This window comes from Zeugodacus cucurbitae, chromosome 6, assembly GCF_028554725.1.
Source record: "Zeugodacus cucurbitae isolate PBARC_wt_2022May chromosome 6, idZeuCucr1.2, whole genome shotgun sequence".
In the NCBI taxonomy this organism is placed as follows: Eukaryota; Metazoa; Arthropoda; class Insecta; order Diptera; family Tephritidae; genus Zeugodacus; species Zeugodacus cucurbitae.
Genome location: NC_071671.1, coordinates 62,334,103 through 62,349,041, shown reverse-complemented (window position 1 = coordinate 62,349,041; position 14,939 = coordinate 62,334,103). Strand labels below are relative to the sequence as shown.

Here is a 14,939-nt window from a genome sequence, read left to right as displayed (position 1 = left end):
ACAGAGAGAGATACACACATATTTACTCGCGGTTGTTAGTTATTTGTATGTGTAGAGCGCTGCATTTGCATGCAATAAGGAAGTAGAAATTTATAACCGTTATTGTGCAAATTGCTACTTGTGGACGCTTACGCACGGTAACTACAACAATGGTTAAAATTAAATATATGATGGATATGAAAGCATCTTGGTGGCGTCAATTCTTTTATACGATTATTAATTTATATATTAGTAATGTTAGATGGTTAGTAGATGCTATGTGGGACCTTGCGAAAAGCTTTTATTGGAAAAATTAATAAGAATGTGTGTTTGAAGCCTCCATATAAATCGTTTGATTATTGATTCTAAATTTATTTAGATTATCTTTATATATAATTATGTTCTTCTGTAAGTGTGTATGTCATGGAACTCCTCTTAAACGGCTAGACCGATTTGAATGAAACGTTTTGTGTGTCTTCAGGTGGATACGAGAATGGTTTGTAGTCATCATTCGGTCCAATTTACGTAGAGCATTTAATTAATTTTCATTTTATAAATGTTTTTGATGTTTTATATTCGCCCAAAAATCTTTGGCGCCATAGTTAGTGTATAGATAGATCACATTTTTTTTTGATTGGGATATGTTTTATAATTGGATTTCGCTACTGTCGGCGTACCAAATCTTCATAATAAAATATCATGCAGGACAATGCCAATGTCTGTGAGGTCCGTTAGTTATATAAATACATTTTTTGAATAAAAAGATATATAGTTTTAATTCTTTAAGAATTGTTCAAGTTGAATTTTTTTTTTTTTAATTATTACCTTCAGGGAATTTTTCAATAATTTTATTCGATGAATGCACCCAGTTACTAAAATCTGTGGATCAACATTATATCTCTCATAGTATCCAGTGCTATACTAGTTTAATTTTTACTTAGCATACCTTTTGGCGCCCACATTCTAAGGAGAGAGGAAAGATACTACCGACTACTTCAGCTTTCTAAGAGAGTATTATAGTTTTGTCCACATAACGGTTGCTTGTAAGTCCTAAAACTAAACGAGTTAGATATAAGGTTATATATACCAAAGTGATCAGGGTGACGAGTAAAGTTCAAATCCGGATGTCTGTCTGTCCGTCCGTCCGTCTGTCCGTCCGTGCAAGCTGTAACTTAAGTAAAAATTGAGATGTCTTAATGAAACTTGGAATACGTGTTCCTTGGGACCATATGAAGGTTAAGTTCGAAGATGGGCGGAATCGGACCATTACCACGCCCACAAAATGGCGATAACCGAAAACACATGAAGAGCTATAACTAAGCCATTAATTAAGCTATGAAAGTGAAATTTGGTACAAAGGATTGTTCTGAGAAGGGGCATATTTGGATGCAATTGTTTTGGAAAGTGGCCCCTCCCCCCTCTAAGTGTTTTGTATATAACTCGTAAACTACTAAAGCTATATCGAAACTATAACGAAACTCTCAGGAGTCGTTTTTATCAGGAATTTCCTTATATAGCCCAAAAATGGATGAAATCGGATTATAACCACGCCCACCTCCCATACAAAGGTTACGTTGAAAACTACTAAAAATACTTTAATTCAGTAAGGAAAACCAACAGAAACCTTAAATTTCATTATAAATAAGGTCCAGAAGACCTGCACTCAAAATGGTAAACAAAATTTTAAATGGGCATGGTTCCGCCCACTTATGGGTCAAAAACCATATCTCTGAAACTACTCTAACAATATCAATGAAATTTGGTTTGTAATATTTTCCTTGCATCCTAATGATATGTTGTGAAAATAGTCCAAATCGGATCACAACCACGCCTACTTCCTATATACCAGAACTTTAAAGTCGATCTTAATCGTTTACTTTACAATATATAAAGTAAGCACTAGTAAAGATATCGGTGCAGAACTTTGATTAAATACTGCATTTTTAGTGTGGCAGCCCCTTTCTAAAAATCGCCGAAATCGGATCATAGGTTTTTAAGGCCCCATACATCGAACACGAGGACCTCGGTGCTTCTAACCTAATATTAGGGTTTCCAACTTTCAATGGACTTTATGCCATATATGTGACGAATATGTGGGTCAAATTGTGTTTATATCAATGAAATTAAAAATTACACCCGAACTTAGCCTTTCCTTACTTGTTTCGTTTAAGGAAAATGCATAGGAACAAAAACGTGGGCGTGGGACCGCCTACTTTTTGATGACATTTCTAAAATTCCAATCTACAAGGCGTATTTGAATCAAATTTGGTACATACAATTTTCTTGATATTCGCTTAGTTTGGCTTGAAAATGAAGCCAATCAGGTCGCAACCACGTCTACTATCCCTCTAATCCAAATACATACCAATGAAGTCATATTTTAATAAAAATTTAGCGTCAACCTTTAACAAAGAGTAATAATGTAAATATTTCAGTAATATTTAAATCATATTTTTTCATTCTGCATACATTATGTACACTATTGTGCCAATAAATGCCAGCGGCAACTTAATTTATTGCAAAAAACAATTAAATGCATACTTGTGAAAGTTGGGGTACGAAATTTTATAGCCGAAAATGAAATATTTCAAATAAAAAATTTGAGAAAAAAATGCTTGCAAACATTTAACAACATCAAGTGGAAGATTGATTGCGCAAATGCAAAGGGAAATGGTCGGGCGAATGAGTTTACTGCGCAAATTGCGGTACGGAGCACAAGCTCAAAAGCGGCGTTCTGCTTTCATTACAACAAAAAAAAAGTATAACAAAACAACAACAACATATTACGAAAGCAATGCTTAGATATTAATCAAAAGTGTAAGCGTCAGGCAGAGGCAGAGCAAAGAGCGTTGAGATGTTGCGCAGGCAACAAAAGTTGTTTATAAGAAAATGCAAATTTGTGAAAAATGTAAATATATTTAATTTATTAGCTTACATCACTAATCGCGTTAGAAATACGTTGTACAACAAGTTAGTTAAGCAAATTGAATAAAATATTTTTTCAACATAAAAGAAAAAATATTAAAAATTCTATTTTTTTCCAAATAAAAATATGAAACTAATCTCTAATGATTTCCTCTACCATCTCTCCTTTCAGGATGACGGCGGCATTGAGTTCTTCAACACCATCGTCCTGCAACCACATTTGAAACTGATCACCGACGCCGGTCGTGGCTATCATGTGCGCTGCTCGTATAAGAGTCGCGATGCGGCGACCAGCTCGCCAAAGAAGAAGCATACACAACGCAAAGCGAGCAGCGGCAAGCAAGCACAAAAGCCGCAGGCGTATCGCAGCGCTGAAACGGCAGCTGTGGGGGTGGGTGGCGATCGTCGTGATTATGGACGCTCGTTGGATAAATATCATGCCGCAGGCGATGATTTCGATCAGGATGATGTGTACGACGGCGATGATGCTTTGGATGCGGCCAACCAAGAGGAGGACAGTCTCAACGAGATACCAATGCCCGGTTGCCATATGAAAATCTACAATTCTGAGCATAAAATTGCTGATGATGTGAAAATTGGTGATCCGCTGACGATTGTCATCAGTATTGACAAACAGGAGCTGTACGGTCTGCATGTGGCCGATTGTATTGTGCGTGACGGTTTGGGTTGGGGTGAGCAGCGGCTATTGGGCGATGATGGGTGAGTAGGAGAGGAATGAAGTACTTAAGATAGTTAAAAACAGATTTGAAAAAATTTGTGTTTATTTTTGATGGGAGGGTTAAGTCAGATCGATTAAGTAGTAGGTGAAAAATAATGTAAGAATAGTAAATACATATAGTGAACCTTTTTGACGACATTTATAGTAATTATGTCATCCAAATTTGGTTTTAATGATTGCTCCTCAAAGTATACTAAATTCCAAGTATTTTTTTTGATTGAATTCTGATATTTGTTCTGTGCTCCTAAATGTAGGCAACGTTTGCGGTAATTCTAATGAAATCTGAATATTTTCGAAACAATAACTTTTGTAGGACTCAGAGAGGAATTGGGTATATTTTGCATGCTGAGATTTTTTCTACGCTCCTAAGTGTAGGCAACGTTTGTAATATACTATATCGATTGAAATCTAAATATTTTCGAAGCAATGATTTTGTTACTCAGAGGGTACTTTGATCGAGAGAGCTACAGGTTTTTTAAGTGTTTTTTTAATTATTTAATGAAATATATTAAAACTGATTTAGTTTCTTTTTACTATAAAAATTTGAGTTTGAATAAAACAAAAAATATTATCTAGAAATTTAAAAAATCTTAAAAAAAAGATTTAAATAAAAAAATAAATTTATAAAAATTTATCGAAAAACTCATACAAAATATTTTTTTTTAATTTCTTTAAAATTCTCAAAAAAAAATTAAAATTTGATCATCTCAAAATCGACTAATTTTTGTAGTAAAAATTTAATTTTGCAAAATTTTGTTTTTTGAATCATTTTTTTATACAATTTTCAAATACATAATATTTTTTCTCGAATTTTCACGCAGTTGCCCAATGGACAATGAAATTATGGGTCAATTCAACTACACCAGCGATCATTTGGCGGCCAATGTCACCTTCCCGGCACACAAATTCCCTTACACCACATCCGTGTACTATCAGTGCAATGTGCATTTGTGCGCCCTGCAGGATCCCGAGTGCAAAATGGTGAGTGCTGCCACATTATCAACAACATAAAACATTTTATTTGCAAAACTAATTGATTTTCAATGCTATTGAATGAACTTTGTATTATTGTTGTTGTTGCGTTTGTTTTATAGCCTCCTACGTGCAGCGGCAAACGACCGAAACGACAAACTAACAACGATAACAAAGACGAAGACGGTCAACCGGCCACCATCGAAGTCTACTCCGGTTTGTATGTGAACGAGAATGTGGATGTGTCCGAAGGCGATGATGATACAGTGCTCAAGGAGCGGGTTAGTAAATATTAATGCATAAATTACTTCTATATACTATAGCTAGTGTTTGCTTACTTGAGATGTAATTTTTTTGCAATTTTTTTAAATTTGTTTTTGTTGTTATTCTGTTTGCAGACACTTGAGGATGCGTTGTGTGTGTCGCAGCGCACCTTCGCCATTGCCATAGCAATTGCCGGTCTCATCTTGATGTTGGCCGTCGTTGCCGCCGTACTCTGCATTATGGCTCGAAGAAGCACGAAGAGTGTGTCGAATTCGGGCAGCTCCATTTACAGTGGTCCCTATACGAATACAGCGTTTTCGCATAGCAGTTAAATGCAATACACACACAAACACACACATGTAACGTGATTGCGCAATGTGAACACACAAACACATTTACACGCGTATAAAGAGAGTTAGAAATTTTAGTTTGAATATTTTTTCTTTAATTTTTTTCGAAAATTTTATTTTTGAAAATTAATTTTTTTTTAATTTTTATTTGCGAAATTTTTATTTTATAAGTAATTAAAAAATTTTCAAATTTTTTATTTTCGAAAATTTCAAAATTATTATTTTCGAAAATTTCAAAATTATTATTTTCGAAAATTTCAAAATTTTTATTTTCGAAATTTTTTTTTGGATTTTTTATTATTATTTTTTAATGTTCTGTGCGTAATTTTGATGTTATAAATAAGTTTTTAATTTTTTATTTTTGAAAACTTATTTTGGAAACCTTTTTTTGAATTTTTTTTTTCGATTTTTTTTTTTATTTTAACTTTCGATTTACCCACACACACACATACACACATATGAACACTAAAAGTGTTTTAAAGCAAACGAAATATTGATGTAAGAGAAGTTGAAAATTTCTTCGTACACTGCCGCTGCAAATAAGCGCAGTCTATAGTAGTCATTGTGTTTAGTTGTTAAGGTCACAAATAACGATGAGCGACGACGTAGAAGTGAAAACAAAATAAAAAAGATAAACAATAGTTTTTTTCTCGTATAAATGTTTAAGGGGCAGAGCAGAGACGCAGTAATGACTAAAAAATAGAAAAAAAAAAATATTTTTCAAATTTTCTACGCTGCACACTGCTCTGCACCAACTCGAGCTGCCCATAATTACGCAATTAATTAATTACCGTATTAAAATAAAATAATTAATGTATTAACTTTAAGTTTATAGTAAGCCACGACACACGCTATTCCTAGCAGAGCAAGTCTTTACATTTATTATAAATATATATATTGTATAACCAATACCATATACACTCACGCACACACACACACACACAGACACACTTCAATACAGTCAGTATATGTATGTAATACAGCGTAGATATTACTGGGCAATAAAAAATTAAATTAGTGAAAACAGAAAACAATGTTTTAAAAAGCAAATTATGTAAGCTTAGCGTGATTGCCCTTTAATATCGCAAAGGTATAACACCTAAAAGTATGCAACGCATGCTCGCAGGCGCCTTTGTTTAGCTGAGAACAAGTAAAAGTACTCATAAAAATTGAATTTTTTTTTGGTGGTGGTCAATTTGCTACACTTAATCTTAACGCTTGGTTGGCGCGCCGCAACAAAAATGTCAAAATATTACAATAAGCATATGAAGTAAATATGTTTTTGTGTAAATTGTATGTACAACGAATGCGCGCACAACCTGCTCAGGTGATACTATTAACTATTAATTCTAATATAAAGTATAAATATTTAAATTATTAACCTATACTCCTCTCAAATTGAAATTGTTTTTGTACTTGTATATGTCTTAGTAAAAACCAAAGTTTAGAGACGGCGGAATTTTTAAAAAATGCAAAATTTATATTTCGTAGAAGCAAAAATTTAGAACAAGAATTTGAAAACTAAAAAAAATAATTTTAATTTATTAAACAAGAAATTTAAAATAACATTTGAAAAACACCTAAAAGTATGCAACAACAGTAAACTGTGTACAATTGCGAAGAATATTGTGTATACTACGTACTATCTTGTCATTACAACTTAAATCTTAATATTTTAACTTTATACTTTAATAATTATGTTTTTTTACTATAACTAAACTGTCATTGTCAGCTAAAAATCGAACTAATTTATTTGTTTAAACAAATTATGTAGTATGGAAAGTAGAAGGGAGAAGAGGATTTAAACTAAAAATTGTATGCGTTTAATTTTATAAAATGTAAAGTGTGTCGTTATGGCGTGAAAATAAAATTTAAAATAAAAATGTACTTATAAAATTTATGAAAATAATAAAGGCCCTTAAATTGAAACGTCCAGAAAATTATTTGTGTTGAAGTATTTGATTGGAAATATAAAAAGTAAGTTTAATAAATATATCATATATATATCAAGCTAAAGAAGAAACCTAGTGAGATCATAAAGATGAAAAATATAATGTTTTATATTTGTTGTTGTTGTAATATAAAAAACTAGTTTTAAAATTTTTATATTAATGCTGCCGACATCACTTTTAGTAGAATATACATTTTTTGTAGCCTATTATGGGGATCCATTTACTCAGTGAACGATGCCTCGAGTATTAAAATACGCTGATATTGAAAGTTTTATGTCTACTGTCTGTTTTTAGCATACAAATTTATACTTTGTATTCACTTGATCATTTTTATCCAACTTAGTCATGAATTTCTAAATATTTAGTCAAGTGAGGTTATGATTTTTTTTTCACAGAAACATAACATATTCTCATCAACATTACTTTCTTCATTTTTATAACCCCAATTTGCTTCAAATTTAATTTAGCTTGTCGCTTATTAAGTAAAATGAATTCTTTGAAATAGTAAATTCAACTCATTTCGTAGAGCTATTCATTCCTCAATATCCATACCCTTATTAATTGAATAGAGTAATTAAAAATTTAATTCAATAATTCAATACAATTACTCTCATGAGATGATTACTAAATTACGATTGAACAACCTTCAAAAATCACTTGACTACTCGTGCACCTAATTACAATAAAAACATTCAAAAGAAGACATTTCTCAACAAGTTGAAGGCTGCTGAAAAGGTTGGCATTTGAGCGACAAGAGGCTTATTACATTCTTTTCTGATTACTTGAGTGACACACACGCAACTTGTTTAGCCTCTAAAACACTTTAGGCGCCACAACCTTCTAACAACACACATATTCCTTGGCAGTACGCAACAAAATGCCGACAGCACAAGTTCTAATGCTTATTCTACTGTTTTCAATTTATATTACACAGAACAAAGCGAAATGTCCGCGCGGCACGCATTTGGATAAATTAAAATTTAGTCTCGTACGCGCGTGTCAACGCTCAGAAATGCAAGCGATCGCTTATAAGAATGCATTTACCTTAGAGGATTGTGTGCGTGAGGCGAAATTAGCGCGCGGTTTGGCTTTGAATTTTGGCACGCGCCTCAGAAACAAGCAGACGGCGGGAGGTAGTGCTGCTTTTGCAATACTGCTAACGAAGTTGCAGCTAAGTAGGAGAGGAAAAGGTTAATTTTAGTATTGTAATTAGCATAAAAACACTTTTTACTTTGTAGTTATGCGTCCAAATCGCAGTAGCGAAAATCGCCAAAGCGTTTGGCAACAGCCGCAACAGTACTTCAATTGTCACATACTCGCTTGCCCGGAGAACCAAACAATGCGTGGCCTGGTAAATGACAGTCGTTACGATTACTATAGTTTATATGGCGCGGCAATTGGTGGGTGTGTCTGATGGTATTTGTTCAAGGGATACTATATTTTTGGAATTTTTTTCAAATTTAGCAACTCGCAACTACACCTGCGTGCCACAAGTGGGTTTGTTTCAGTTGCAAGTGAGTCCAGCGAGTTTTGTTAATGCCACACGGTTTTGCCGCAATGCCACTGCTATTGGTGGTGTGGCTAATTTGGCGCATGCTGCGTCGGCATTACGTACGAATGCGTTTGCGGCGCTGCTACGGAACTACAATGAGGCAGCGAGGCAACAGCGCGGGCGTCAACATACTTTGGCTTATGTGGGACTGCAATTTAATCGTACTTACAGCAGTGAAGCTATTGCATTGCTTTCAATATGTGGCATGGGCGCCTGGTCATCCACTTACTAGGTAAGAGTTGACAAAAGTCAATTGATTTGAGTTGATTGAGTGATATATCAGTGATAGGTTTGCAAATGTTAGCTGCATTGCTGTGGGCAGCGAGAACACCTGGTTGACTGTTGATTGCGAGCGTGAGCTCCCTTACATTTGCGAGATATACACATCGAGAAGTGATTTAAATGACACAGCGCTCACTGCCGGTACATGTGCGCCCGATGCTGCATGATACAATTCATTACACAGAGCTATTTTAATATTTATAACCAGTATAAATTAAAATTAAATACAAATCAACAATGAAATAATAAAATACAGTTACTTTATTTAACGGAATGACTTTAATATTTCAATAATTCGCTATTAATATATAGATGGCGCGATCATATAAGTATTGCTGTCAAACCGACAATAGTTGGCAACGCGCGCCAGCCAGCTGACACTTCTGTTTTGCGGCATTGCCATCCATTCCCTTTTCCTTTTGCATTGCACCGCGTGTACTAGCTACGCATCGCAATCGCATTTAAATTTAATTTTTTATTGTGAAAAGAAGTAAATTTTCGAATCAAAATGAGTTTGTACAACTTCAAAAAGATTATGGTGGTTCCGCCAGCAAAGGTATGTCAAAATATACATTTCACTTGTTCAGCAAAACAAATGCGTAAAGAGTGTGCTCAGAACTTGTTGCGAAGCACCTAGTACCTAACCTCACTCTCATGCGCATTTGTTGTCTGTTTACAAACTGTTGTGAAATTTCATAATTGCTAATATTTACATTTGTTTACATTACATCAACAATGGACATCAGGACTTCATCGATATTATGCTATCGAAGACACAGCGTAAGACACCAACTGTTGTGCACAAAGGTTATAAGATTTCGCGTATTCGTGCCTTCTACACTCGCAAAGTCAAGTACACACAACAGAACTTCCACGATCGTCTGTCACAGATCATACAAGATTTTCCTAAACTAGATGATGTGCATCCATTCTACGCTGATTTAATGAATGTGCTATACGATAAGGACCATTACAAATTGGCTTTGGGTCAGCTGAACACAGCCAGGCATTTAATTGACAAGTAAGTCTGCATTTGTTGACATTTTAACACGTGCAAATATTTTATTAATTTCTTTATATGTTTCAAATTCTAGTGTTGCCAAAGATTATGTTCGCCTGTTGAAATATGGTGATTCGCTTTATCGTTGCAAACAGCTGAAAAAAGCAGCGCTTGGTCGCATGGCCACCATTTTAAAGAAGCAAGCTTCTAACCTTACATATTTGGAGCAAGTGCGTCAACATTTGTCACGTTTGCCTACTATTGATCCCTACTCGCGTACGATTATCATTTGTGGTTTCCCAAATGTGGGCAAGTCGTCGTTCATCAATAAAATCACACGCGCTGATGTGGAAGTGCAGCCATATGCCTTCACCACCAAGTCACTATATGTGGGACACACTGACTATAAGTATTTGCGCTGGCAGGTGAGTTATAAACTATATAAAAACTGTCTGTTGGAGTTTTACTATTGTCTATCATTTATTTAGGTTATCGACACACCCGGTATATTAGATCATCCGCTGGAGGAACGTAATGTCATTGAAATGCAAGCCATTACTGCTTTGGCGCATTTGCGTTCTTGTGTGCTTTACTTCATGGATATCTCCGAACAGTGCGGTCACTCAATAGAAGAACAAGTCAAGTTATTCGAGAGCATCAAACCGCTATTCACAAACAAGCCTTTGATTTTGGCCATTAACAAAATCGATATTATTGGACTTGAGGATTTGTCGGACGACCGTCGTGAGATTATCACGAAATTGCAAGAAGATAAAAATGTGCCAGTAATGTTCACATCCACAGTCAGTGAAGAAGGTGTGATGGAAGTAAAAACGGAAGCTTGTGAACGTCTGCTTTCGTACCGCGTCGAACAAAAGATGCGCACAAAGAAGGTAGATAACATACTAAATCGTCTGCATGTCGCAGTGCCGAAACCGCGTGATGAGAAGGAACGTGAACCATGCATACCCGAGCAAGCGTTGGCGCGTCTCGAAAAGAACGCAGAGAAAGCTGAACGCAAACGCAAACTTGAGCGTGATATCGAAGACGAAATGGGTGATGATTACACATTAGATCTGCAAAAGAACTACACCGAAATACCCGAAGAGGAGCGCTACGATGTTATACCCGAAATTTGGGATGGCCACAATATTGCCGACTACATTGATCCCGATATCTTCTCCAAATTGGAAGAACTCGAACGTGAGGAGGGTATGCGTGAAGAAGGCGGTGTTTACACTCTGCCTGATATGACCATGGATGAAACACTCAAGGAGATCCGCGAAATGGCGAAACAAATACGCGGCAAACGCTTCCAACTGCGCGACGACCGTCGTCTGGCATCGAAGAAGAACAAGCCAGCAATTCCACGTCACAAGCAACCCAAGGTGCGTGATCGTTCGGTGGCTAAATTGCGCGAGACCATGCAGAATCTGGGTGTCGATATGTCTGGCACCGAGAACGCGAACTTCACAAAATCTGTTGTTGATCTGCGCCGCAGTGTGGTGCCAGTGGGTGTCAAGGTGAATAAACCACTACCAGACAAAGAGCAGTCTGCGGTTGTGAAGCGCACAGGACTGCCATTGAAACGTGCGCCATCGCGTGATACATTGGGCGTCAAAAATGTGGCGATGAAGAAGAAGGCGCAATTGATGGCGAAACGCGACATTGCCAAGAAGGTGACACGACTGGGATTGAAGGGCGAAGCCGATCGTTTCATCGGCACCAAGATGCCCAAGCATTTGTACTCTGGCAAACGTGGTACGGGCAAAACGGACAGACGTTAAGCGTCATGTAGCAAATGGACCTTGGGGCTGCTTTGGGGTGGGCAAAATATTGAAACCTTTAGCTTTTATTTTTTTGAATTGTAACGAACTCAAACTCAATAATGTACATTATTACATTGTGTGCTATGAAACAATTTGTGTATTTAACAAATAAATATGTGAATTTGAATTGCATTTCATAACAAAAACAAAGTCTGCTTGTCACTTATGCTGTCTTTAAAACGGTAAAAATTTGATATGAGGTGCTTAGAACCTGCAAATAATTGAAAAAAAAACACAATTTTGCTATTTTTGTTTGCTGATAAATTGTTGTTGTACCTGTTTAAGTGTGATTAGCGAAACGTCTGATATGCCAGCGACTTTCAAGGCAATGGGCCGATAAGTGCGCACCAACATAAACAATACGAGACGCTTGTAAGCGGGTGAGCCATCGGCCCAATTGTGTGCGTAAACAGCGTTAAAGAGATTCGCACTCTGTCAACAGTGGGAGAAATATAAAAAATATATAATTTTAGTCTTAGTAAGCGCAACACTTACACTATCCATCAGCTTGTCACCGTAATAGCAAGTGATGACCACCTGCTTCATTTCGTAGCCCAGTAGGAGCAGCACTTTTAGAGCGAAAATGAAGGAGACATCATCTAGCAGCTGATAAGCGCTAAAGCACAGTATAAAGGATGAAGAGGCCAAACTAAAAAGTATCGAGGGCGCAAATGTACTATTCACATCGTGAGCGAGACTGAGAAGAAGTTGTTTACAATGTTAAAGAACTAAGCAATTTACGCTATTCAACGCGACTCACGTCAAAATCTTTTGATGATACTCAATAATCGCCTTCAAGGCAGACAAACTCTCCGGCTCGGCCGGTTGCAGCTCGCTGATGCGTTGCGCCAGCAAATCTAAATGCAACATTAACTGTGAGACCGAACTGAAGAGACACAAATCGGCGCTTAATATAATTAAACCCGCACAAAAGCTACAAAAACACGCGAATAAGAAGTAAACAATGTAAACAAGCAGCGATTGCTCCAATGGCACGGGATACCAGAAGAGTGTCGGCATCAGATATGAGTACACGCCGTTGGACCATAGGTCATAGCATGATTGCACTAACGGATACAATAAATATATGATTAAAATGTATTTGAAAAAGTTGTAGAGCAGCGTTTGTACGCGTGCATAAATACGCAAATAATGCTCCAATTTATAGCGACGCTCCAACGATGCGCTTGGGTATAAGGCGGCCAGTTGGCAGTGGCTGTTCAGCAGCAGGTGGCGATTGTACATGAGAAAGAGTATCTTTCCGCCACTAACAGTGGTGTAGTTGAGCAGCCCGGCAGCGGTGGATTGCTCGGCAAAAGTGCGTCCGGGTGTTAGTATATAGCCGATCTGATGCAGAAACATTAGCAAAATGGTGAGCACAATCAGGATGCGTGTGCATTTGTAGCTACGCATTTCCGGTGGTTGCAAACAAATGCCGATAAATTTGAAATATCGTACTGGGCCGGCGGTGAAGCGTATGAAATTTGTATTGCGTTCGATGGCGTTCATGGCGAGTTATTTTAAATCGGGTCGCACGCGGAAATTGCAATGCACTGTGTGGTGCTGGTGATGGTAAGGTTTTTATATACATTTTTATTTCGCTAACATTTATTTTTTAGGTTGGAAATTATATTGCAAATCCTTGTATTAACGGTAAATAATGCCATTGGCGTGACACATTTTTTATCCCACGCAATTTTGAAATTTTGACCGCAGATACGCCTATTCAATATTCTGAAGAACCTTCTTCTAAAAACATAGCTTATATTAATCAGACATTTGCCACCAGCGCTATAATCAGCGCGAATGTCAAGGTCACCTGCTGTTTTCGAAAAAATACCTTCCCAGCTTGTATCCATTAACTACTAATTGATAGGTTAGAAAAGTATTATTTTGCGGTCTGAGAGTCCTTGAAGTGATATAATTGAAGGTCTTTCTGCTTACATTGTCTTTCATGTCCCTAAAAGGTTCGGACAAATGCAAATACGGTACTTTTAAAAAATATTTGCCAAATAATTTTGAGAAGTACTGTTGTATTCATGGTACTTTGCCGGACAAAAACCGGGTCCATTTTGATTACATAATTCTAAAAGTCGTGGTAACCGGCGATTCGTATGTTCGGCTGTATTGGGCAATGTGCGGAATTTATTTTTAAGTAAGTAATTCCATTTTTTGCGGATTACTAACTTAACCTCGGACTGCTTTCCAAGTCGCTGTAGTCGTGACAACCGAAATGTTTTATCAATTCAGTTTCTGCTGGTAGGACAATTGTGGCCTTAATTAGGAAGTGTTTGAAAACTTTAAATTATTTGAGCAATGTCAAAAGCGACAACAATCAAAGAAGCGCTGAAACGTTGGGAGGAACGTGAACAACAAAGCGCCGTTGAATCCAAAGTGGTCGAGTTGCAATTTCAATGGCCACCAATTGAGAAAATGGACAATACGCTCAGTAATTTGGTTAATTGTGAGTAAGTACAGTAGCTACTAAACGGAAATATAATATAAATTAATATCTCAAACACTTCACAGACGCTTGAGCCTCTCTACAAATATGATCGAGAAGATTTTCGGCTTGAATGGCATGAAAAACTTGCGTGTGCTCTCTTTGTCGCGGAATTACATTAAAAATGTATCGGGATTGGTAAGTCTTCACTGTAAAGCATTTATTTAATCTTTAAAACATTGGTTTTTCTATATGTCTTCACAGGAAGCCGTCGCCGAGACACTCGTTGAGCTGTGGCTCAGTTATAACTTAATTGAGAAGCTGAAGGGTCTCTCAGCTTTAAAAGCTTTAAAAGTGCTTTATATTAGCAATAATTTGATCAAAGATTGGAGTGAGCTTACACGTTTGCAAGAATTAGAAGCGCTGGAAGATCTGGTGGTGGTAGGAAATCCCATATCTGAAGGTATGGACGAGGCGACCTGGCGCGCTGAGTGCATAAAACGTTTGCCTACAATAAAGAAATTGGACGGCGAACCGGTTGTGTTGAATGAGGAGCCAATATTATAAGGCAGAGATGACTTCAATTATTTTATGGTCAAATTGGCCGATACTTTTTTTTAAGAAAGCAACAATAAAGATTAATATAAATATA

At 36.6% G+C, this 14,939-nt stretch overlaps 5 protein-coding genes across 9 annotated transcripts in view; 4 read left to right on the top strand and 1 right to left on the bottom strand.

Annotated features, from left to right (window-relative positions):
• Window positions 1–7,169, top strand: part of LOC105209268 (uncharacterized) — an 81,208-nt gene extending 74,039 nt beyond the window's left edge. For all 5 annotated transcript variants that reach the window (XM_011179584.3, XM_011179583.3, XM_011179582.3 and 2 more), the window contains 4 exons: window positions 3,077–3,624; window positions 4,465–4,624; window positions 4,738–4,896; window positions 5,014–7,169. In XM_011179584.3, coding sequence (XP_011177886.1) covers window positions 3,077–3,624; window positions 4,465–4,624; window positions 4,738–4,896; window positions 5,014–5,211 — 1,065 coding nt within the window. In that variant the 3' untranslated portion in view covers window positions 5,212–7,169. The remainder of the gene's footprint in view (window positions 1–3,076; window positions 3,625–4,464; window positions 4,625–4,737; window positions 4,897–5,013) is intronic.
• Window positions 7,170–7,922: 753 nt separating this feature from the next.
• Window positions 7,923–9,182, top strand: LOC105209395 (uncharacterized). The gene is made up of 4 exons (XM_054233510.1): window positions 7,923–8,356; window positions 8,420–8,581; window positions 8,646–8,949; window positions 9,023–9,182. The coding sequence occupies exons 1-4, from the start codon at window positions 8,059–8,061 to the stop codon at window positions 9,180–9,182; spliced, it is 924 nt and encodes a 307-aa protein (XP_054089485.1). The 5' UTR covers window positions 7,923–8,058.
• Window positions 9,183–9,412: 230 nt separating this feature from the next.
• LOC105209265 (nucleolar GTP-binding protein 1) lies at window positions 9,413–11,994 on the top strand. The gene is made up of 4 exons (XM_011179577.3): window positions 9,413–9,571; window positions 9,762–10,036; window positions 10,110–10,440; window positions 10,504–11,994. Exons 1-4 carry the CDS (start codon window positions 9,524–9,526, stop codon window positions 11,800–11,802), a joined length of 1,953 nt encoding a protein of 650 aa, XP_011177879.1. The 5' UTR covers window positions 9,413–9,523; the 3' UTR covers window positions 11,803–11,994.
• LOC105209394 (putative odorant receptor 92a) lies at window positions 11,766–13,491 on the bottom strand. Its single transcript, XM_011179779.3, has 4 exons — window positions 12,605–13,491; window positions 12,340–12,541; window positions 12,121–12,276; window positions 11,766–12,055 (listed from the first exon to the last, which is right to left on the bottom strand). The coding sequence occupies exons 1-4, from the start codon at window positions 13,351–13,353 to the stop codon at window positions 12,008–12,010; spliced, it is 1,155 nt and encodes a 384-aa protein (XP_011178081.2). The 5' UTR covers window positions 13,354–13,491; the 3' UTR covers window positions 11,766–12,007.
• On the top strand, window positions 13,480–14,939 carry LOC105209262 (dynein axonemal light chain 1). The gene is made up of 4 exons (XM_011179575.3): window positions 13,480–13,999; window positions 14,055–14,312; window positions 14,374–14,485; window positions 14,552–14,939. The coding sequence occupies exons 2-4, from the start codon at window positions 14,161–14,163 to the stop codon at window positions 14,852–14,854; spliced, it is 567 nt and encodes a 188-aa protein (XP_011177877.1). The 5' UTR covers window positions 13,480–13,999; window positions 14,055–14,160; the 3' UTR covers window positions 14,855–14,939.